The sequence below is a fragment of the Candoia aspera genome, chromosome 1 (assembly GCF_035149785.1).
Source record: "Candoia aspera isolate rCanAsp1 chromosome 1, rCanAsp1.hap2, whole genome shotgun sequence".
NCBI classification, from domain to species: domain Eukaryota; kingdom Metazoa; phylum Chordata; class Lepidosauria; order Squamata; family Boidae; genus Candoia; species Candoia aspera.
Genome location: NC_086153.1, coordinates 228,128,335 through 228,151,859, shown reverse-complemented (window position 1 = coordinate 228,151,859; position 23,525 = coordinate 228,128,335). Strand labels below are relative to the sequence as shown.

The following is a 23,525-nucleotide window of genomic DNA, read 5'->3' as shown; positions in this document are numbered from 1 at the left end:
CGTGGCCGGGGGGCGGGGGGAGGGTGCTGGCGAACGTTTGTCACCACCCCGTGGGCCCGGGGCGGGGGGAGTGAGTCCCGGGGGGGGGAAGGTCCACCCAAGTCGCGGGCTTGGGGGGGCCCTTTCCCTTGGGGCACGGGAGGCGGGGGGGGCCTGCGGGGGGGGGGTTTGGTTTTGCTGACCTTGGTTGCGGTTTGTCGGGGTATGCCCGGTGAAATGCTCTGGTCAGGTCAGGCGCGTTAACGTTGTGCGCCGCCACCCATTCCGGGTGGGGGAAGTGTTTCCACCTGACCAGATAGTGTAGAGTTCCTCGTTGCTTGCGGGAGTCGAGGATGTCCCTTATCTCGAAGTGGTGTTGCCCGTCGATCATCACCGGTGCGGGCTGTGGCGTGCTTGGGTGCCATCGGGAGGTGGTTGCCGGTTTCAGGAGGCTGGTGTGGAACACCGGGTGGAGTCTCCGGAGGTTGTGTGGCAGGTCCAAGCGTATTGCTACCGGGTTCACTATTTGCGTGACTCGGAACGGCCCGATGTACTTAGGCCCCAGTTTTTTCGAGGGTTGGGTTGACTTTAGGAACTTGGTGGATAGATAGGCCATATCCCCCGCCTGGAACGTCGGTTGTTGGCGCCGGTGCTTGTCGGCCTGCTCTTTGTAGGCAGCCTGTGCATCCTTCAGCGCCGCCGTGATTACTGGCCATGCTTCCGCGATCTTCCGTCCCCAGTCGCTAGCGTCCACCTGGGGTTCCGGGGGTTGAGGTAGCTCCGGTATGGGGACGAAGTCGCGCCCCGAGACTACTTCGAACGGAGTTTTCCCCGTGCTCGTGTGGACGGCGTTGTTGTATGCGACTTCGGCGAACGGGAGCAGTTCAGCCCAGTCGTCTTGGTGGTAGTTAGTATATGATCGTATAAATTGCTCTAAGGTGGCATTAAGAACCTCAGTGGCTCCGTCCGTCTGAGGGTGCCAAGCCGTAGATAGGGCCTGTTGGGTCCCCGTCAGCTTCAGGAAGGCCCGCCAGAATTTGGAGGTGAACTGTGTGCCCCTGTCGGTCACCACACGTGCGGGACATCCGTGTAGCCTGTACACGTGGATGAGGAAGAGTTTGGCTAGCTGTTGTGAGGATGGGACCGACGTGCAGGGGATGAAGTGGGCCTGCTTTGAGAAGTAGTCCTTCACCACCCAAATGGCCGTTTTCTTCTGGCTGGGTGGGAGGTCCACTATAAAATCCATAGAGATTTCCTCCCATGGGCGGGAGGGTTCTGCCACCCGTTGCAATAGCCCCGCGGGTTTGCCTGGTGCCCGTTTGGCCCTAGCGCACGTTGGGCAGGACGCCACGTAGGTTTTTACGTCTCGCCTGAGCGCGGGCCACCAGAATTGACGCCGTGTTAGGTGTAGGGTCTTGAGGAACCCAAAGTGTCCCGCTTGCTTGGCGTCGTGTGACCTATGCAAGATCGCCTGGCGTTGCGAGTCCGGGACGTAGATTCTGCCTTCCCCCCATGCCAGGTCTTGTGCCATCGTTACCTTGTCGGGGTTTGCCAGGAACCAGGGGTCGGTTTTGAGGGCGGCGGCGAGGTCCGTGCGCATTCCCCCTGGTAGTTGCGGTTGGCTTCTTTCCGTCGCCGGTTGTCCCGCCGTCGGCTGCGCCGTAGAGTCGAGCTGCCTCCGTGCGCCGCTTCGGGTGGTCACGGCCATCCCCAGTTGCGAGGCGGATAGGACCGTCCCAATGGTGTCTGGGGCGGGCTCTTCGTCTTGGGGCAGTCGGGAGAGGGCGTCGGCCAGGAAGTTCTTCTTGCCCGGCATGAACTTCAGCTGGAAATCAAAGCGGCTGAAGAATTGGGCCCATCGGACCTGTTTCGGGCTAAGGCGTCTAGGCGTTCGTAGGGCCTCGAGGTTCCGGTGGTCAGTCCAGACCTCGAATGGTTGGGTGGCTCCCTCGAGTAGGTGTCGCCATGTCTCTAGTGCCGATTTCACCGCGAAGGCTTCTTTCTCCCAGACGTGCCATCGCCTCTCTGTCTCGGAGAACTTCCTTGACAGGTAGGCGCATGGTTTCAGGAGTCCCGTGGGGTCTTTCTGTAGCAGGATGGCTCCCAGGGAGAAGTCTGAGGCGTCGGCTTGGACCACGAACGGCCGTTCTGGGTCCGGGTGCGCGAGGATTGGCTCCGTAGTGAACAGCGCTTTCAGCTTGTTGAATGCGGTCTGGCACGCGGGAGTCCAATTCAGCACTGTGCCTGGGTTCTTGGCGCGTCGGGTGTCCCCCACCCCTTTGGTTTTGAGGAGGTCCGTTAAGGGGAGGGCTATCTCAGCGAACCCCCGGGCGAATGACCTGTAGAAATTCGCGAATCCGAGGAAGCTCTGTAGTTGCCGTCTGTTGCGGGGCCGCTCCCAGTTTAGCACCGCTTCGACTTTTGCGGGGTCCATTTCGATGCCGTCCCCGGAGATTCGGTACCCCAGATAGTCTAGGCGCTTTTTGTGAAACTCGCACTTTGTAGGCTTTGCATAGAGCTGCGCCCTTCTGAGCTTGTCGAGGACTTGCCTCACGAGGGTTACATGTTCCTCGTGCGTTTTTGTGTAAATAAGGACGTCGTCGATGTAGACCAGGACCCCTTTGAACAGATGTTCATGCAGTACCTCATTGATGAGCTGCATGAACACCCCAGGGGCCCCCGCGAGTCCGAAGGGCAGTACCTTGTACTGGAAAGCGCCTAGGGGGCAGTTAAACGCCGTCTTCCATTCGTCCCCCTCCCTGATTCGGATGCGATAGTACGCCTCGCGAAGGTCCAATTTGGAAAAGACTTTGCCCGTGGACAGGTGGGCGAGCATGTCCTTCACCAGGGGTAAGGGGTATTTGTTGGACAGGGAAGCCGCGTTTAGGCCCCGGTAGTCGGTGCAGAGCCGTAGGGTCCCGTCTTTCTTCTCCCGGAATAAGACGGGGGCTCCGACCGGTGAGCATGCTGGCTCTATGAATCCCCTGTCTAGGTTTTTATCGATGAACTCCCGGAGGGTTGCCATCTCCTTTGGGGTCATTGAATAGATCTTTGGTCTAGGTAAGGGGACGTCGGGCAGTAGGTCGATCCGGCAATCCGTCTTGCGGTGGGGGGGTAGTTGGTCAGCTTCTGCCTCTCCGAAGACCTCGGAGAAGTCGGCGTATTGTTCTGGTAGGTCTGCTGTGGTAGCGGCGTTGTCTTGTGTGGTCGCCTCCGCTCGTCCTACCGTGGGGTTGCTTCTGCCCGCTGGAACTGGTGCTCGATACTCGCCGTCGCCGAATGTGAAGGTGCGGGTCTCCCAGTTGATCCGCGGGTTGTTTGTCGCGAGCCATGGCATCCCCAGGACTGCAATGGGCCGTCCGATGTGCGTGACTACGAACGATGTGCGCTCGGTGTGAGTGCCCATTTGCAGGGTGACCGGCTCGGTTTGTAGCGTGGCTGGTTTCCCTCCCGCTGTAGAGCCGTCCAGCTGGTGGAATGCCAGCGGCGTGGGGAGGGGGAAGCAGCAGAGGTCGAGTTTGGCGACTAGGTCGGGGTGGATGAGGTTTTTTGAGCACCCCGAGTCCACTAGTGCCGCGGCCGTGGTGGCTCCGTTGCCGGCAGAGAGTTGAATTGCTGCCAATATTACGGGGCTTTCGTCGTTTCGTTGAGGTGGTCCGCGTTGCTGTCCCACCGCCTGCCTCGCCACGCGTCTCAGGGCAAGCGGGGAGCATTTCCCGCCGGCTGGTCGGGGTCTGTATTGTCCTCTTCCCCCCAGTAAGCGTCCCAGCCCTCTTCTGGTGTCGCTGTGGCCACGGTCATTCGGCGGTGAGGGGGCGGCCCCGGGTTGGGTGGTTTGGGGCTAATTTTCGGAGTGGGTTTGGGCGCGCTGGTCGGCGGTCGGTTGGCGAAGCAATCCGCCGTCTTGTGCCCTAATTTGCCACACCTCCCGCAGGGCTCCCGGTTGAACTTCTTTTTTGGGTATATGGGGCCGGCCATCCCCCCGTGTGGTGCGGGTACCTTTTTCCCGGCATAGTTTGTGTCTTCCGTGGTTGTCATGAGGAAGGTGCGGTGCGCATGTTCGGCTTTCCCCGCGAGGTGGATCCACCCGTGTAACGTTTCTGGGTCGTCGTGGTAGAGGGCCCATTGGAGAACGTCGCGGTTGAGCCCCCTTTTGAACATTTCCAGCAGGGTGGTCTCGGACCAGTCGCTGACCTTCCCCGCGAGGGCTTTGAACTCCAGGGCGTAGTCAGGGACCGTGCGTGTGCCCTGTTTAAGTCTTTGGAGTGCGCTTTTCGCCCTTACTTTGGCTAGGGGGTCTTCGAAGTAGTTTTTCATCTCATTGATGAAAGCAGGGAAGGTGGCGAGGGCGGGGGAGCTGGACTCGTACAGTTGGACGTACCAGTCCGCCGCCCTGTCTTGGAGTTTGATCGCCACGGCGGCGATCTTGTCGGCCTCGGAGTCATAGGAGTGTCCGTGCCTCCCCATGAACTCCCTAGCGTTGGTCACGAAAAACGAGAGTTTTGTGGGGGTCCCATCGAAGAAGATGGGGAAGTCCTTTGGGGCCCGGGCGTTTTGTGCGGCCCCGCCTCTCGCTTCCCGGGGTGTGGTGTCGGCCGCCTGTGCCGTCTGCTGACCCTCCGCTGGCCCGTGTGGGTTCGGTGCTTCGCTCGGGGTGTGGGCTTGTGCGGGGACGTCGTTGGGTGGCGCGGGGGGCATAAGCGCCTGGAGCATGGTCCGGACTTCCGTCAGTTGAGCCCGCATGGCCGCGAGTTCAGCTCGTGCCTCCTCGTCCACAGCCCGCGCCGCCGCTGGGGCCGGTTCCGTTGGCGCGTCCTCGGGGGTGGGTTGCCGGCGGGGTTCATCGTCCCTCTGCCGCGGGTCCGCTTCCTCCGCCGTCTGATGGGTGTCTCCGTCGTCCTCCTCCATGTTGACCGCCGTGGGGCTGTCGCTCCACGCCCGTTGCTGGGGTGCGATGTGGGGCGCGGGGTCCTCCGCTGGTTTCGGAAGTCATGCTGCTCCCTCCCGCGGTCGGGTTGCCTCCGTCGCCCTCTCCCCTTGGGGTTGGAGCTGAGGCTCGGGTCGGGTGGGGTGGGCGTCCATGGCTCCGGGAGTCCGCAGTGCCTCTGGCCTTGGTCGGTCCTCCTCTGTCTCTTGCCGCACGGCTCGCCCTCCTTGCCCGCGCCGCTCCGGCCTCATCTTGCTGGTCTTCTCGCCGTCTACTCCTCCCGCGGCTCGTTGTCGTCCGGTGGGGCTCGGCGAGGCTGAGTTTATGACTCTCAGCTTTATGTCATGCGCTGCCTACCTCTGAATAACACTCAGACACTGGTTCGTGGATCAGGCTCTGGTTTATTTGCAGGGCAGGTACAGCGTCGGTAGAAAAAAGCTGAGAGTGACAGGAGCGCGCCGGTGCGGGGTTTAAATACCCCGCGCCGGTCAGCGCCCCCTCGCTCACGGTCACGTCACCCCCCTTTGTCCAATACGTTGCCCTGCCGGTGGGTGAGGGTTTCCGGGATCGCCCATCATCAGGTTTCCCATTCCTCTGCTGATTGCTTTCAGCTGGGCGATCCCCGTTGTATTGCCGCTGATGGCTTGGGTGGCTCCGTGATCCGTTTAGCTATTGTTTGTTAGCCGTTAGTCGTTGTGGGTTGATGGCTACTTATCTTGTACCCCTTCACCTATTTCCTTGTCATTGTCATGTGTGCCATTGCGCTGATGACTTTAGCTCAACGGCACTCATGACAGATACACTACTCTGTGTCAGACCTCTTTTCTCTAGGAGTAGATATTTCAAAGATATTCCACTGTACAGAGCTTGAGTAAAATTGCCCCAGAGCTTCTGGAAGGCAAGGGGCTATCCAATCCCTAGAGTTGGTTCATTGGGCATGAGTATCATTTATCTCCTAATTCAAAGAAAGCATACTCTGATAATGCAAGAAAGGCCGAAAGTGCTACCTGTGCCCCCAACTGTCCAAGCAAGCTAACATTTCTAGGACTGCGATTGTTTGGCCTTGAACAAGTTTGGCGACAGACTGTTCATGAGGACTGGTACAAACACCACTGATGGGTCAAAGCCATCTTGCTGTGGGCATTTCAGTTGCCCTAAATATTGACTTCTGTTAGCCTGGAGTGGATTATTGGTTACTCTGCTTGCCCAGAAGTGCTGTATTCTCTTTGAGTCTTCTGTGTGTGTCATCTCAGCATTACCATTACATGTATGTGTGCATCGTTCATTGAGTGTAGACAATGGGTACATATTCCTACAATCGTTGGCTACAGAATATTTGCAAGCTCATAAGTATATCATAGACTAAAAATAACGGGCTTTTCTCATAGACATCCCTATCAATAGATGGGGAGAAATGGCTTGACTGAGACAGAGATTTTGAGATTGTTAAAGCCATAGTGCATTTAATAGTAGTAGTACTGCATTTTGTAGTAGTAGTAGTAATACCTAGGGATGAACACCAGTCAATCACTGCTCATCTTTTTGTTTCAGATTGTCTAATCACTGAATAGACTATCCCCAGAGTGTTCAATCCAGTCTTTTATGAATTAACAAGCAAGCCTTGTCTTTTTGTGCTTGCCATAGCGCCTAACTAACGGGGCGGACAAGGCAACATTCTAGCAAACCTTGCAAATTGAGAATGGATATGGCAGCAAACTGTCGGAGTGTGGCATTTCAGCAAATTGCATTTAAAGGCTTTTCCCCTAGCTAGGCTGAATGAAATATTCCCAGGCTAGATGCTGGGAAATATTAAAGGCAGCCTCTTTAATGGCCAGAAACTCAGGACAAACTTGTTGGAAAATGAATTTTATCTGTCTCTGAAGTGAGGGGGAAAGAGAATGCAGATGGATTTTTCAAAAGTGGTGAGGATCTGGAGGTTTTAGAAATTTGCATTGCATCACTGCTGATTTGTGGACAATGTGGTGCTACTAATGGGGGATGGTGGGGCCCAAGGAGCAAGGAAAAATCAGCATCTGGAAGTGTTTTATATTTTCAAAAATGCACAGCTTATACAAATGTGGTTGGACCAGATAAAAAGTTTCCAAGGTCCTTAGCCAAGAGTGTGGCAGATGGAAGGAATCTGAACTTTCCCATGGCCAGACATCATTATATTTGAGGATAGGAGGAAATTTAACCCATCTTCAGCCCAGATCTGTTGGTATTCCTGCAAAGTGCATCTCATTCACATGCAAATTCTGGTTTTAAGATTCTCGTAGGCTTTTTATGGCACAAATAGAAGCTTTCTGGGTTTAATGCTTAGTTGAACTTTGGTAGATGCAAGTGATGAGAAGTGCTTTATTGGTTAAAGTACTGAGCTTTATTGGCTATTCCTTTGAAATTTAATTTTTAGTTTGATAAACTTTCTAGAAGCTCTGAGGGTAGTGTAGTCACATGTGGTCTAGTTTCCCTTCTGATTAAAGTTTACCTCTATGATGTATTCTTATTTGCTTATTTAATACCACTGCTGGTACTCAAAGATTGCTACTTTCCTACACAGTGTCACACAACTGAAGTTTTCCTCCCACCTGGCCACCATTTGTGGCTTCTGAGGAATCTTTGGCTAAAGGGTGGTGGGTTTTCTTTCTAAAGAAGCAGCTGGAGTACCCAAGGAGATGGCTGGGTTCAATGAATTCATTTTCAGGCTATTTCATTTACTTGAGCCAAGCATGCTTGTGCCTTCTTGAGACAGAAAATTGGATTCCTTCCCCTGTGTGCTGTTTCACTTAGAGAAAGTAATATTGTTGGAAGTCCTGGCAAATCCAGCATGCCTCATTTGCATGTGAATTAGCAGGTAAATTGAGTTGTCCCACAATGCAACTCTGAGAAGCTGTTTGTTGCCACTCCCATTTCCTGTCTCTCTTCTTTCCCCTTCTTCCACCCAGGGAAAAGCAAGCATGCTGCTCTGGTTTCCATTCATCAGGGCCACGTGCTTGGGCCTTGATGAAGGATTCTGCCCCTTTCTTCCACACAGCTCTTGGCAGCTGTAGGGCTGAGAGTTTAGGGCAAGCTATGTATTTAGAAAGAAAAGAAGAACAAAGGAACTTCATCTTTTCCACCAAGATGGATGTAACAGAAGCAACAATAAAGTCAGTAAGAATTCTTTTACTTATCCTAACCTAATCTGTCTAAGCATGTGATTCTTTATGCTTGGGAGGGCTGAGTGTGTAAGATCAATAACCTGTATTTCTCTGGCATGCTCATTGAAGCTATTTTAAGATAATTCTTTTTTTGTGCCAGCTTCTCAGCTGCGTTATAAGCTCTGCTCCATTTCCGTGGTTCTAGCAGGCCACTAACTTGCTTCAGTTATTAATATAATGGATGTTCTTCTTTTTAAAAATGGAGATCTTTGATTAACGCTGCTGTATTCTTAAACTGGGGCATGGATAGCATTGATTCAAGGTTTGTGTTTCCTCAAAATGTAGCTTTTGGTGTCAAAAATCTTTTGTAGGTCAGGGCCTGCCCTACAATTAGGCAAATTGATTTGAGAGGCTGGCATGAGCAATGTTCTTCTTTAGATAGCAAAATATCTGGGATCAGTCTGCCACATTTCCATGCATTGCTTTGAAGGGCAGCAGTTGCTAGCAAATAAGAAGTGTAATGGGAAGTACTTTAGAAAAGTGATCCATGTTGCCAGAGAATGACCACTGCTGCTTTGGTCAAGTTGGAACTTTATCCCTCATACCAGCCGTATGTAAGAATGTCCGAGTTGGGTAATTAAGAACAAGGGGAAAAATTGTAATGTATTTTTCAAGTATGTTTTGAGCAGAAATCTGGGGAGGGGACTTAATTCCCTGTTGGAGGAAAGAGGTTAACTCCTACAGAAGCTGAATGAGTTCAACCCGAATGGGTGCGCAATAAAAACCGGGAGTGGGCTGTTGTGGGTTTTTTGCCCACCAGGTGGAGCTGGCTTCTTGGCAGCCTTGGGAGACAATGTGTTTTCAGTGTTTTCAGTGCGTAAGTGATGATGAAGGCCAAGAATCAGGATGTTGTTTGGTTCTGATTTTGTTTTTTGTTGTTTGAGAGGAGGAAGGAAACGAAGTACAGCAGTCTCAAAGGTTGCCTTCCTTAATACACCACTTTAAACAGGGAAAGACTATATAACCTGCATAGTGTTGGTCTTGGGGAAAATGTATACTCTGATATACATTTGTTAAGGGAATTTGGGGCCTGACAACCTCTTCCCTAATAGAAGAGGATTTGTACAAAAGGCAAGGAAACAAAGGAAATCTGCAAACTCAGGGGATGGAGCATCCTTCAGCATCTTGTTCACATGGGACCGGTGAATGTTCCGGGGTGCCTAATGTTGCAGACTTGCTTAAAGTCTAAGAGGACCTTTGAATGGGAAACTACTAGGGAGTGTCTAGTAAAAGGAAGATATGCAATTTAAAGAGCTCTTCAGTCAGATTTATAATGGAAAAATAGAAGCTACATGGATAGGATGCTCATTTGTCTTACAATACCTTTCCCCTGCTATCTTTTCTGTATGAACAGTGATGGGATGTTGTGAAAATAGTGGGAGAGTGGTCCCAAATCACTGAAGCTTTACAAATGAAAATGATGATGTCCTTTGTTTCATTTATGTCTGGGGTATCAACGTCCAATTGACTTCAGCATGTTTTAAACTCCTGTGACTGTCTGCATGCCCGTTGATTCAATCTTATGACATAGTCTTGTTAGAAAACATTGACTAATCATTGTTATATTTCTTCCCAAGCTCAAGAAGCCCCTTAGTGCTTCTCTGGAAAATGAGGGCTGGTTCTAAAACTGGCTGAGGGTGGTGAGAAATGTAATCTAACACAGCTGAAGCGTAATAATAGGAGAAATCTGATCTAGGTTCTCCAAGCAGCATGTTCTCCCAGGTCAAGGTCAAGTCTACCTTCAGCTATGTGTGATTTTGTTTTTAGAGTTGATGTCTTAAGTTTGGATACCCCTTGGAGACTAGTTCCTTGGGATAAGCTCATCACATCATTCCAATTTCTTTTAAATTGTGTACCACTTAGGAGACTTTTTATGTAAAGCAAGAGAGGATTAAGATAGGAAGATTGCTATTAGGTCGATCACAACAGTGTTCCCCTCATGAAGACAGCCATTAAAATTAGAACAGGTACTGAAAATTAACTAACATTTGTTTGTACTGGCAGATCCTCCAGTTCAGATAGTGGGGCGAGATGAGCTGCAAACTCGCCACCATTGCTTGGTTTCTGAAGACCTGGTGCTATCTGTAACGCTGTCTTGCCCCAAGGGAGAGGTGAAGTGGTACAAGGATGGGGAAAAACTGCAGGACACAGAACGTCTGTGGCTAGAACAGGATGGAACACGGCATTCACTGGTGATTTCAGCAGTGGAAATCTGTGATGCCGGGGAATATCTGTGTGACAGTGGTGATGACAGCCTCATCTTCTACGTCATGGTGGAAGGTAATGAATGTGGGGATGGAGAGGAAGGCCACTCATGGACAAGTTCCTTTTATAAAAATTTACTATTTTTATAAGGCAAGAATGTCAAGTGTAACATGGAAAGAGCATTATGTTCCAGCTTCCAGATTAGTTCAATAGCATTTCAGTAATCCATATTCAGTACAGGAAATAAAGGATTCAATATAAACTTGTTCTCCCACTTACATTTGAAAAAGGTCAGCTTATTCACAGTCACTAGCTTTGTCTCTTGTTTCTGGCAATGATAGTTGTGGCTGCTATTTTGTGAACAGAGTCTTAGAGGGATCCTCATTATTCATAAACAGGAAAATGCACATTCTACAACGTATATGCACTGTATATGTATATTGGTATTAGGTTTTGGCTACTTAATGCCAATATAATTTAATATCTTCTCAGAGCTACCACTGTACATTTTATTTATTTATAAATTGTACATACCGCTTCAATCTAAAAATACTCTTAAGTGGAAATTAGTCTTTACAGAGTTGCATTTCCAGCACGTATCTGAAATCCCACTAATAAAACACAGCTTTATCATTCAAAGCAGAACTTACGATGGGCTTTGTTTCTGCTGATACCTGTATTCAAAGTAATTACTAGGCTGTGGAGAGCTGGTACTTTAAAAAAGAAGATCAAAATTTAGCATCAAGAAACACTGTATTATCAAGGAACATCAAGTACAGTAGCTGCACAACACTTTGCTTATTTCACATAATGTCTTCCGCTTTTGCTAGTTGTGGGGAGGGGTAACACTTTGTATTGGACATGGCAGTGGATGTTTACTTCCCATGATGGCAATGTTGCCCCCAACATTAGAGATATCTGTTGTCCTCTGCACAACAATTCCCATCTAGGGGAATGTCTTGCTGCCATGGAGCTTTTGGGGGCCTGTCCATTTAAAAGACTCTAACACTAAATCTTGGGTAGGTCTGGGTGGGGAAGTGAGACAGGCGGCTACGTATTTTTAGATCCTGGAAGTAAGTGACTTTCAGGAGCTCTTCTGTTGGTCTGGGTCAGCTACAGGACACTGATATTTCGTGAAGACTGACAAGAGGCAGCTTGTGCCATTCAGCTGACCACCAAACCCTGTCTGGGCCCTGTTTGATGACAGTGTTTTCTTTTTCTTGGTTTCCTAGAGCCTCCCATCTCCATCGTGGGAAATACAGGGATGCCAGAGCATCGCTCCTTGGCAACTGGAGAAGATTTAATCTTGGCTTGCGATACATCTTCACCTACGGCTGTTGTGCGATGGCTCCGGAATGGCGAGGAGCTAGTAGCTAGCAAGCGTATTCACATGGAAGCCAGTGGAAGGCGCCGGCAACTCACTGTCCTTAGTGTCAGACCAGAGGATTCGGGGTCTTACGTGTGTGATGCAGGCACAGACCAGAGGGTGACCTCAATAGAAGTAGCAGGTGAGACTGATTCAAAGGGAAAAAACACACTTGGGAAGGGGTTTAAGGGAGGAAGCACAGAGGGGGCAGAAAAAATGGTAGTTTTGGGGGGAGAAACTGGTGTAGAGGAATGGCTAAGCCTGAGATGTTCAGCAAGAAGTTATTGGTTCAATATTCTCAGCTCAGAATTTATGAAATATCATAGAGAAGCCATTATCTTTCATCCATCCTCAACCCTGTCAACTGTAGTAGGGTAATAACAGCTATCTGATGGCTGTAATACAGATGACTGACAAAGTACTTATCCATATGTCCCCTATACTATGGCTCAAACATGGCTTCATAATTTTTCTTTATAAGGACATGTCCTCGTGATGTTGTCTTTGTCTCATCTCCACCCCATAGCTAAGCTGCCTAATGCTATATTTAGCTGATCTTATGTTAAGGTTGTGCTTTCCATTTTCTCCTGACACAAACCTTGCTATAAGCGTGATTTCTGTTGCTTCAGCAATGGCCTTGGTGATGATATGGTCAAGAGCTGCCTAATTGCCTGAATGACCTTGAAGGGGCTTGGGAATAGCCCTCCACAGTAGTAGACTTCAGTAGGATTAACATCTGTGTGATTATGTCATCACATAGATATAATCATTTGCCCCCCTTGTCTCGCCCCCATCACAGACACCCATGTTCTGGTAAAAGAATGGTTCTGTCTCAGTCATTGCTGGATCCAATGTTTCTGAACTCCTCTGGAGATTGAGTCGTGGCGTTCTTCCCATCTTCAGGCCAGAGAAACCTAGCAATGGAATAGGGCATACAACAAAGGAAGGGAACAGGCTCGTCTTTTGCCTGCACTCAGTTGACTGTGACTTGGTCAGACTCTTAGGTTACCAGGACTTCTGTACCTTTTTTCTTGTAATTCCTCTCTTGACTGAAAGCAAGATATACTGTATATCACTGACTACAGACTTTGAAATAAATTGTGGAGGAAGCACCAGGACAGATGCTTTGAGGAGAAACAGAAAATAGCTCATCAGATCTTGCCAAAAGATGAGGTGGCAGCAGAGAGAAGCAGCATCTTTCAGCATCTAGGACTAGATTCTGAGTTCTTTGGGGAAGTGAGGACACTGGGACATTTCTAGAGGAGCAATGACTTTTGAGGCAAATGTTCAGCTCCATTCGTATAGCATCTTCTGTGGAGGAGTCAAGGCTTCCGTAAATAACGTACATCATCAACATAATCCAGAGGATTGTGGATATTAGCAATTTAATATAATTTAACCTGTAAACTATATTTAATTAAAAGCTGTTTGTTTCTGGAGGTTACGCAGAGGAACAAAGAGCAGCAGTGGTATCCTGCCACTGGTAATGGATTTTTACTCAGCTTCCCCAGATAAATATGAAGAGGTCCTAAGAAAAGACATGACATCTAAATTGTATTCCCTATTTCCAGTTCTCTTCCTCCTCCTCCTCCTCCTAATATTATTACATGCTATTAAAATAAATGATAAATATTATTATCATCTTTATTTATTTATTTATAGCATATAACAATAATTAATAGAAGGAACTCACATTGATGCCACTGCTGTCTGGATATGCTGAATTAATGTTAAGGTGATTTCAATTCTCTGCCAGAATGATATATAATAAAATAAGTGTCCAAGGAGCAAAGATGTAGCTGTAGTTCGTACAATTCTCTTTTTACAGTTTGAGAAAGATTTATAATATATTATACTTCAGTGGTAGCCCAGATCTTCTGCATTCCTGACTACTTTTGCTGTCACAGGACAGGAGACATATCCAGCTTTGCTTATAGGGAACTCTTCTTTCTCTTAGCACCCGCTGTGTGCATTGTGAATAAGGATGATGCCCAGGAGCCCATTGAAGTCCAGGAAGGGGAAAATGTGACACTGGTTGCCCAACTTTCTCAAGAGAAGGCTTGTGTCCAGTGGCTCAAGGACATGCAGCCACTTTGTCCTGGGCCACGAATGCTTATGAGCAGTGAGGGGCTGGTACACAGCCTAACCATCCAACAGTCTGAGCCATGTGATCGTGGCAGGTTTAGCTGCAGTACTGGAGATGATGAAGTGCATTACACAATCAATGTACAAGGTAAGAGCACCAGCCTTGATTTCAAGCCAGCTGCTTTGGTGTCAGGGCTTCTTCCATCCTTCTTCCATCCCTGGAAGACTAAGGTCACTGTATGACAGTGCTGTTCTAGGTCATGCAGTGTATGGTGCAAGGGGCGGTGGAGCTCATGGAAGGGAGTGAGAGGCCTTAGAAAAGGGGAAGGGCTACATGAGGTGCTGTGATAAGAGCATGAGTCTGACTGTGCTATGAATCATAGGATGGCCCTTGTGGTGTGGACAAGGAGGAGAATACTGGGGTAGAATGATGGGGCTGAAACAGATTTGACCATCTCTCAAATATTGTCATTTCTAAGATTCACACATACAGTATGAGGGTCTTTGCTTGCATAGAACCTAGAGGCTTTTTCTTGAAGGTTCATCCTCCTCTGCGTACCAGATATGCTCATAGCATGAGTTCCTGCTAGTATCCTCAGGTTTTTTCAACTGCTACAGCAGTAGCACATTGGCTTGACTTCTCCAGGATATTTGCCTTTCCCTTTAAATGTGTTTCTATTATTACTTATTTTTAATTTGTCTGGTGCTCATCTGCTTATGGTATTTCTTGTTTCACTGAAGTCTATTGGTGTAATTTATGGAGACAAGAGATTCTGTGGTATGCTTTGTCTGCATACCCTTCTAAAATTGTCAATGTTGCCAAGCTTACCTTCTCTGATGGACATGATCTCTGCCTGTTATGCCAGGAGAGGAACATGTTGTGGATGCCTGTTAATGTTTCCAGACCTTTATATATATATATTACGCTACTCTTCTCACTGAAGAGCAACCCTTCGAGAACAGGTAATGAAGACTGCTGATTCAGGACCATGTTGTGGATGCCTGTTAATGTTTCCAGACCTTTATTTATTTATATATATATATATATTACGCTACTCTTCTCACTGAAGAGCAACCCTTCGAGAACAGGTAATGAAGACTGCTGATTCAGGACCAACTGATGCATTTAACTTGAAGACACTGTTGTCCATCTCTCAGTCTAATTATATCTTAGGCAGCAGCCAACATGTCTAAGGCAGCCTCAGAAAAATCATTCACGATATTGACTTGGGGCATGATATTGATGTCTCTGATGCTGGGGAAGACTCTGGATCTGCAGCTGTTTCAGAGACCTGTCCCACACAGGATTTGCATGGCCATCTTTCCTTCATCTTTTTTGATTCTGATTACACTCTCCACCCTTTTGTCCTTTTTGCATAAATATTTATTTATTATGTATCTCTATCATCCCTTACCACCATCAATATCTCTGTTTTATCATGAATGGCTTGGATTATCAGTTGTGAGTTTCTCCATCCTAACAGCCATGGTCTCCCAATTTTTTCCAAAATATATGGCCGCCATGGTGACAAATTTTCACTTGTACGATATTGCCTACCCATACTTGGACAATTGACTCATTGTTGGAGCATCCTATGGGGAATTTACTTGAAAAGTGCAATATATTCTTGACTAGCTATAGACTTCAGACCAACATCAAGAAAGTCCATTTCATCTCTTCCTAGGTGATACGTTCATCGGAGCAGCTCTGGATTCAAGGAAGGACAAAATCTTTCTCTACATTCCTGCCAGTGCCTCAAAGATACTGTCACTTCCAAATGCAAGATGCATACTTGCACAATCCTTCAGTTGGTTGGACATGTAGCAACAACTACGCTTGTCACCTTGTTCATCCACCTGCATCCATTGCAACTCTGATACTTGCACTCTGTCCTAGAGAGGCAGACATTCAGAATGTTTCATGAAATACTTGCTTTAGCTGTTCTCACTTATATCTCTGCTGGTACCAACATGGAGCATGTCATTGTTCCTGTTTGTGCTAATGGTGAAGCCATTTGAACTATGGCAACTTTTGCCATTTGTTATGAAACCCTGCATTCTTAGTAGCTGTGACTTCAGGCAGATGAACTAGCTGTGTACCTTATGAACAATATGCACTGAGGCAGAGAACAAGTTAAATTTACTTTTTGATACTTCTTTCCTGCTGAAGTCCTCCTGCTTAAATCAAGACGTCTTGCCACTCCTCCCCTCAAACTCTTTGATGCTGATGGAATGGTCTATGCATGCTTTGGATATCTACAGAACAGTTGCTTTTTATTTGTATCAACTGACTGCTTTCTGGAGAAACCAACCCCCATTTGTGTCCTTTCAGGGGCTCAGAAGAGTTTAAGTTTACCCACTCAGAAACTTTCCAAATGAATTATGGCTGGCATAAGGCTCTGTTACGGTTTAGTTAAGTATCAGGGCCTACTTGCCAACTGGAGATACTCTAGGAGGGCAACAGCAGCTGCGGCAGCTTTTCTTAATCACATTTCCTTGCCCACACTGTACTGAAGAAACCTTTGGGAACAACCGTCTGCCTTTATTCAACCCAACTTGCTTGATCTTCAGTCCTGGAGGTATGGGAGAGCTTTCGTCTGTGAACTGCTACCTCCTCCGGATAATAAAGCTAAGTAATGACCCATGTGTGTGAGTCACAGAGACCATGATGAAGAGCTAATTATTCATGTTTAACTGTAGGTTTTTTGAGTGGTCATATGTGAATTTACGCTACACATCCCCATTCAGTGCTGATGGTATATATAACACCTATCTGTTTTGAGGATTGCTATGTTGATCTCAGAAACAAGAGATTAGCAGGAGTCACTCTGATGAGTTTGTGTGGTACGCAGAGTGAGGTGAATCCCCCCAGAATCTCTGAGTTCTGGAATATTCCTATGAACCACAGTTGCAAATAAATAACCAGTTCCTCCAGCTACAAGGGAGAGTTTTGGTGATGCCCAAACAACATCTGTTGAGAGGGAGTAGAGAGAGACTAGTAGAGACTAGAGGCTAGCAGCACCTTCAATGGTCACAATGGTGGATGTGGATTAGAGACCTAGTTGGGCATTTCTTGCTTCCTTTAAGTGCTCCTGCAAATCTCTCTGCTCCTTTTCTGCTTCTAGAGGCCCCAGCGCTGTTTGTGCCAAAATCAGAGCACCCAGAGAAGGTGCTGGTGCTGGAGGGGGGCAGTGCGGTGCTCTCAGCCATTGTCTCCAAAGAGTCAGCCATTGTAAGCTGGGAAGGACCCCGGGGGAACCTCATGGCAGGGGAGCACTGCCAGCTGCGCACAGAAGGACGGGTCCACAGCCTCCTGCTGAGTAACGTAGGCAAAGCTGATGCCGGCGAGTACGTATGTCATTCTGCTCATGACCAGCTGTGTTTTGAGCTTAGTGTGAAAGGTAAGAGATCTGTGCAGAGGCTGTTTGGTATGGCAATCCAGGGAATTCAAGAGGCCCTCAGATATGGGCCCACAGCAGGGGGTTCATACTTGGTCTTGGGTAGGGTGCCAGGGACTGTGCTCCACTAAGTAGGAGATGGGAGCCAGACAAAAACTATGCTCAGTTTAATTTTTCCTCTTGGTTATCAGTTTGGGAGGCCTCCAGAGGCCATGCCCAATGATTTAGGGACCACTTGTGGCCCTAAGGCATCAGGTTGTGCATCTTTATCTTATGGGATAACTGAATAAATGAAATACAGCCTGCTCAGGAGGCTCAAAATGGAATGAGTTTTGCTGTTATATTAAAACAAGGGCTTTGACAGACAGGGAACCTTTGGTTACAGCATTCCGCCGTGGGATGAGCCATACTGGTCAAAATTCTCCCGACAACACACTCACAAAAGGAGCCTGTCTCACTAAGGATTCTGTGTGTCCCAGCTGGACCTTCTGTCTCTTTAGCTTGACTGACTAAGGAGACTGTAGATCTTCTACCAGACGGACCAGCTTTCTTTGCAAGAGGGGGCCTTGTGACCATACAGCAAACAAACTGGGCAGTAAACCTTTGTCTGCAGTGTGAAAGCTTTAAAGCTAATTTCCCAAGCTCTGATGTGTTGCTCAAGCGGTTGGGAAGAGGGGAGGGTTTATTATCCCTTCAGTAGTTCTTGCTATAAAAATGTCTGGCTGTTTGAAAAAATAGCCTGTTTTTTTCAACAAGGGAACTATTGGTGGTTATTAGCTATGAGAGCTAAATAGACTCTCCATGTGTAGAGGCAATATATTCCTGATTAGCATATGCTTGTGGTCAAGCAGTGGGACAGCGTTTATAGTCTGCTGGGAGATTTCAGAGGCATCTGTCTGGTCACTGTTGGAAACATAATGCAGGGTGAAACGAACCCCTGTCTGATTCAGTAAGGTAGTTGCTGCTCAGTGATACACAGCAATGTTCAGTGTTCTCTTCTAGGTGCACATACCTTGGCCAATAATTCTGGATTTTCATACCTGATTGATGCAATTAACCTGACTCTGGAGTGGCTGCAACTTAGTAGCTGAGAAGTTCCTGTGCATGCAGAAAGCCTCAGGTGTATTTGCTGGCATCTCCAGTTAAAAAGATCCCAGGGGGCAGAAGCAACGAAATCCTCTTTCCTGAAAATTCATTGTGTCAGGCCAAATAAATAGGCTAAGCTTGGGAGGATTATAGCCCTGTTCCTTGGAGCCATTCATAGGTCAGGATGACTGACCTTGAGAAGGGACAGAAGGGACTGTCCTTCTCCTTTTTGTGGAAGCCTTTCCTAGATATTTTTGAGCCAGAGTGAACTGTTGTCATGAGGTCTGGAAGTTTAGAAAGAGAGCAAACTGGGAATTTGAAAGTCTGCAAAAGCTGTGAGTTATGGCATATTTGGGATGCATTGAAGATTTCCAGTCTGCTCTAAACCCCCAACAATTTGACATGGGTTCTGCCAGTTGCCAGGATCTGATCATCATAACCAAACTGTTCTTTATACTCCTCAGAACTGCTGGTGAAGTTTGTTCGGGGTCTCTCAGATGTGACAGCACTGCAGGGTGACACAGTGTTGTTCTGGTGTGAATTGTGCAAAACCAAGGGTGAGGTAACTTGGCTGAAAGATGGGCAGGAGCTGGAACCCAACGAACACCTGGAGATCCGAGCAGAGGGGCGAGAGCGTTCCTTGACACTCAGCAACGTGAGGCCCGAAGATGCTGGCGAATATTCATGTGAAAGCAAAGATGACCGTACTTTGGCTATTCTCACTGTCCAAAGTGAGTCCTTTGGAGAAGTTGGAGAGCAGGTGCCTTGTATGGAAAAGGTCTAGTTTCAATTTCTAGTATCTTTAGGTACAACCTCCAGTTAACGTAAACCATCCTTTGGCCCCACTGATTAAAGGGGGACTGAAGTTGTTTGAACACATCCAGATGACATCAAAATAAAGAAGAACACAGTCTTAGGAAATTGTTTAGGTCATTTAGCTATGTTTCTTGTTCATAATACCATGCTTATGCTCCTCCATGCAGCAGTATAATTCTATAATCCTCTGCACATTGCTATACAGTAGAGCTGATGTCCATAAATCTGCATAAATCAATGAATGAAATGAAATATAGAGGGAAAGAAGGGCAGTGAAGCTAAGCTTGAGTACCAAGAGGCAAGCATATAGGTCCCATGGAGATACGGTGTTGGGTGGGCTTTGGGATCTCCTACTGGACTGGTTCTGGGTTAGCAAGCTCTATGTAAACTGAGATGGCACCTTTTTCTCAGTCCCTAGGTTGGTGGAGATAATTTCTGAGCTGCACAATTTAACAGTGCTGGAAGGGGACGATGCCACCTTCAAAGTGGTGATATGTCCAGATGATGTGAGTTTGAATTGGCAGCTGAATGGACAAGATGTAGTGCCTAGTGAGCGATTGACCATAACCAAGAATGGGCTATGCCATGCCCTCACCATACGACAATGTCGCTTGAGTGACACTGGCACGGTCACTGTCCATGTGGAAGGTCTGTTGAGTTCAGCCAGGCTCAGTGTGCAAGGTAAGAGGAAAGGCAACACTAGGTATGTTGCTTTTTGATAAATGCAGATCTTTGGGCAGAGTTACTGTGCACTGGTAGTAGGAAGAGTTTGAAGGGGGTAATCGGCTAATGCCAGGGCTGTGTCCTTTCTTGTCTCCCCAATTCCACACTAAGAACATGTAAATTCTTTACTCAAAATAATGGTCTCTACTTACTTATTTTGCATAATTTATGCTGCTTCTTTAGTCATATAGCGAAGATGATAGAATCCCTTTTGGAAATTCTACTTTGACTTCCCTTCGTCTTTGAAGATTTGGCTAGGCACAGCATGTCGAATTTTCAAAACTTTATCTCTATAGCCCTGCAGGTTCTGAATTTGTACTTTTGAAAACTAAATGCTGGGGTTTTCGGGCTTCTGAAATCTGTGTCTGTAAACATGCCAAATTGACCCAGTTCTTGGGAAGTAGCTGGAGTGCCTTAAATCCTGGCTTCTCTCTCTGTAAAGAGGGAGGGGTCATGGCCTGGGAATGCATTGGGGCTAGAAGTGTATCAGCCAGTAGCCAACCTCTGAGCATTTCTTTTTGCAGAGGCTCAGGTGCTGTTTACGCAGACGTTGTGTGATTTGGCAGCTGAGGAGGGGCAGGACGTACGCTTGGAAGTGGAGCTGACCTTGGAGAGTGCTGAGGTGCAGTGGATGAAGCAAGGCGTCTTACTGCAGCAGAATACAAGATACTCCGTGGAGGAAGAAGGATCAAAGCGGGCCCTTACCATCCACAACATCGAGCTTGCCGATCGAGGCACCTATCGCTGCGAGAGCCTGCATGATCGCACCCAAGCCAGACTCAGTGTGGAACGTAGGTGCCAACCTCTAGTTTCTGTCCTGATCTTACTTTGGCTCTCAGTTGCATACTGTAAATCCTCAAGACAGGGTCAGGGTCACTTTTTACCTTGGTTTTTTTTTCCCTGCTGACATCTCTGTTGAATGTGAGAATTCCTTTAACAATGATTAGCTGAATATTACCAGTTGCTTGGGAAGGTCTGCTTGCTTGCCTGGTGAATTTAACCCTTTCTGTAACCCTAAACAGAGCTTCATTCCATATTCAGTTCCTGTTCCCCTTGCTTCATTTCCACCCTGTTTTGTTTCTTTTTTTTCTTTTCTTTCCTTCCCAGTAGAGCTAACCTTTCTTCTCACTCCATCTCCATCTCGTTCCCTTCCCTTCCCTTCTTCCTTTGTTATTTATGCTGGAAGGAAAGATGACAGTGTCCCTATATGTGTATTTGCATATATCTGGGTGTAAGAGTGATTTACGCATGAGTGAAATAACTTGATATACAAAGATAATGGATCAGTTAATATCTTTCAATATGGTGCATTATTTTACAGGCAATTATTTTTAATTAGTAGTTTTTAATTTGGTTACTGGAATTTTTTTTTGTCCTATCCTTGCCTTTTTTGGAATCTGGGCTTTAGCAGATATATATTTAGTGGCCAAAGTGCAGCAGTGGACACTGCATAAGGCTGTTGCCTTTGTTTATAACTTGTTTTTCTATCCAAAGTTCACCTGAACTGAACATGAATCCTGGTTCTTGTTGCTTTCTTGGCAACCATATGGAAGTGGGCTGCCATTGCCTTCTTCTGGGATTTTTTTTTCATATTGCAGTCTACTCTACAGTCCTGGGGTTTCCTGTTGGTCTCCCATTTAAGTATTAGCCAAGTCAAACCCTGCTTAGCTTTTGTGACATTCGTCAAGATTACCCTGATGCTACCAACTTCTCTTCTGAGGGAGAATCATCTTGAATTCTAGTTCATCTTCACTTCTGATAAATGTTCTGATTCCATTCAGAACCTTCCACCCTATTAGTAATAAATGTACGAGGAAGAAGAAGAAGGAGTGTGGATCCTGCCCAAGTAGGTCAGAGAAGCATTCAATTTTCTTGCTAGTGGGAGCCACATGAGGGGCATCCTACAATTTGGTATCCCCTGGATTAGAATTTTGGTACCATATATACTATATATACACTATATATCCTGGTAAGTCGCTTTAATTTGTAAGAAGCAAGTGAACTCCTTTCATGACAAAACTGGATCTATCACAGACTTTTTTGTCCTCCAGCCCGGAAGGTGACGGTGAAGAAACCGCTGCTGGATGTGGAGACCTTGGAAAAGGAGACGGTGACGTTTGAGCTTGAGCTATCCCACCCCAATGTATTGGGGGTCTGGACGTGCAACAGCATCCGCGTGAAGCCTAGTTCCACCCGCCGCATGAGCACCACTGGTTGTGTGCACAGCCTGACGCTGCAAGGGCTCACTCTCGATGACACAGGGACTGTGGCCTTCACTGCTGATACTGTGCGGAGCTGTGCCCGCCTTACGGTCCGAGGTACTGGAGCGGCAGAGGGAGGGCAGCAGAAAGGCAACTTGCTGGTGCTGGAAATAAAATAGCGGAAAGCCGTTGCTGTCATACCCAGATTGTAACATTCCCCAGGGGCATCTAGCTGGCCACTGCAGGAAACAAGGCACTAGATGCGAAGCAGTTGATAGCGACGGCAGCTTGGGAAAACTGGGCATGGGAAGTAGGACACGTAGATAAACGGGTGTCCTTCGAACTGAGTGTGGATAAGGGATGCAAGCAGGTGTGGTTTGGCTAAGCACCATCTCTTGAAGATATTACATCTTTTTAGTCTCCAAGACAGTGCATTTCCAAGCTACTCATACCTGTGTTTATCTCTGTCCCTGCAGAGCCACCAGTTACTATGCTGCGCTTGCCCCAGGACCTGGGAATCCCTGAGACAGGCTCAGCTACCTTTGAGTGTGAGCTGTCTCGACCCCTGGCTGAGGTGAAGTGGTATAAGGTGAGGGTGCTACCTCTAGCACTATCCCCCCCTTCCTTGATCTCCTCCATACCTCCAAGAACAGGGACTCTCCTGAAAAACTGACTTACTTAAGGGAACATTCTTGATTAATATGACGAAGTCCATCTCTCCCCTCCATGTTCTCAATACACCTGAGAGTTGCACTTAGTCCTTTCTCCACCTCTGCCTTGCTCCGCTCTAAAGCAGACCCGGCTCTCTGTGTTTTTAATTCTCATAGGATGGCAAGGAGATCCAGGCAGGCCCCAACTGCCGCATATATTCAGTGGGGCGTCGGCGTCTCCTGCAGCTCAGCCATTGCAGCCTTGAAGATGCTGGTGAATATACGTGTGATGCTGGTGACTGCCGTGCTTCTGCCAAACTGAGGGTCTTCGGTATGGATGGCTAGGGCTGGGTATGGGGGCAGAAATGGGGGCCGAGGCTTGGGATGGAGGTCCCCATACCAAGCAGCCTCATCTATCACTTCTGGATGAGGGCAAGGCCCAGTTTCCCTTTCTACTACACTGATTTTTGCTTCCAGTGGTCTGGAGGGGGTTGGCCATCATCCAATACAGTGAATCAGAATCTTCTTTAGACTTGCAAGGCTTATACAGAAGGCTAGATTTTTTTTTAGTTAACCAAACCATAAGACCTTCATGGCATGGGACTGGGTTACTTGAGGGACCGCCTCTCCCTGATTTCATCTGCCCGTCCCACCAGATCCAGCAGAGTGGGTATGTTACGGGTTCCGTTGTCTAGGGAGCTACATTTGGCAGGCCCGAGGCAGCAGGCCTTTTCTCTGTGGCGCCCATACTGTGGAATCTTCTCCCTGCAGAGGTGAGGTCAGCCTCATCACTCCTGAGCTTTCGAAGACCTGGTTATGCCAGCATGATTATGATTCTCTTGATCCAGCAGGCATTATAAAAGGAGAGCTATGTTAGTCTATAGTAGCCCCA

The 23,525-nt window shown here is 47.8% G+C and overlaps 1 protein-coding gene across 1 annotated transcript in view; it reads left to right on the top strand.

Moving 5' to 3' along the window:
- OBSL1 (obscurin like cytoskeletal adaptor 1) overlaps window positions 1-23,525 on the top strand; it is an 82,360-nt gene that overhangs the window by 38,477 nt on the left and 20,358 nt on the right. The window contains exons 19-28 of the mRNA XM_063310384.1: window positions 10,108-10,383; window positions 11,541-11,816; window positions 13,632-13,907; window positions 16,885-17,160; window positions 18,708-18,974; window positions 19,471-19,740; window positions 20,307-20,573; window positions 21,834-22,100; window positions 22,460-22,572; window positions 22,811-22,964. Coding sequence (XP_063166454.1) covers window positions 10,108-10,383; window positions 11,541-11,816; window positions 13,632-13,907; window positions 16,885-17,160; window positions 18,708-18,974; window positions 19,471-19,740; window positions 20,307-20,573; window positions 21,834-22,100; window positions 22,460-22,572; window positions 22,811-22,964 — 2,442 coding nt within the window. The remainder of the gene's footprint in view (window positions 1-10,107; window positions 10,384-11,540; window positions 11,817-13,631; window positions 13,908-16,884; window positions 17,161-18,707; window positions 18,975-19,470; window positions 19,741-20,306; window positions 20,574-21,833; window positions 22,101-22,459; window positions 22,573-22,810; window positions 22,965-23,525) is intronic.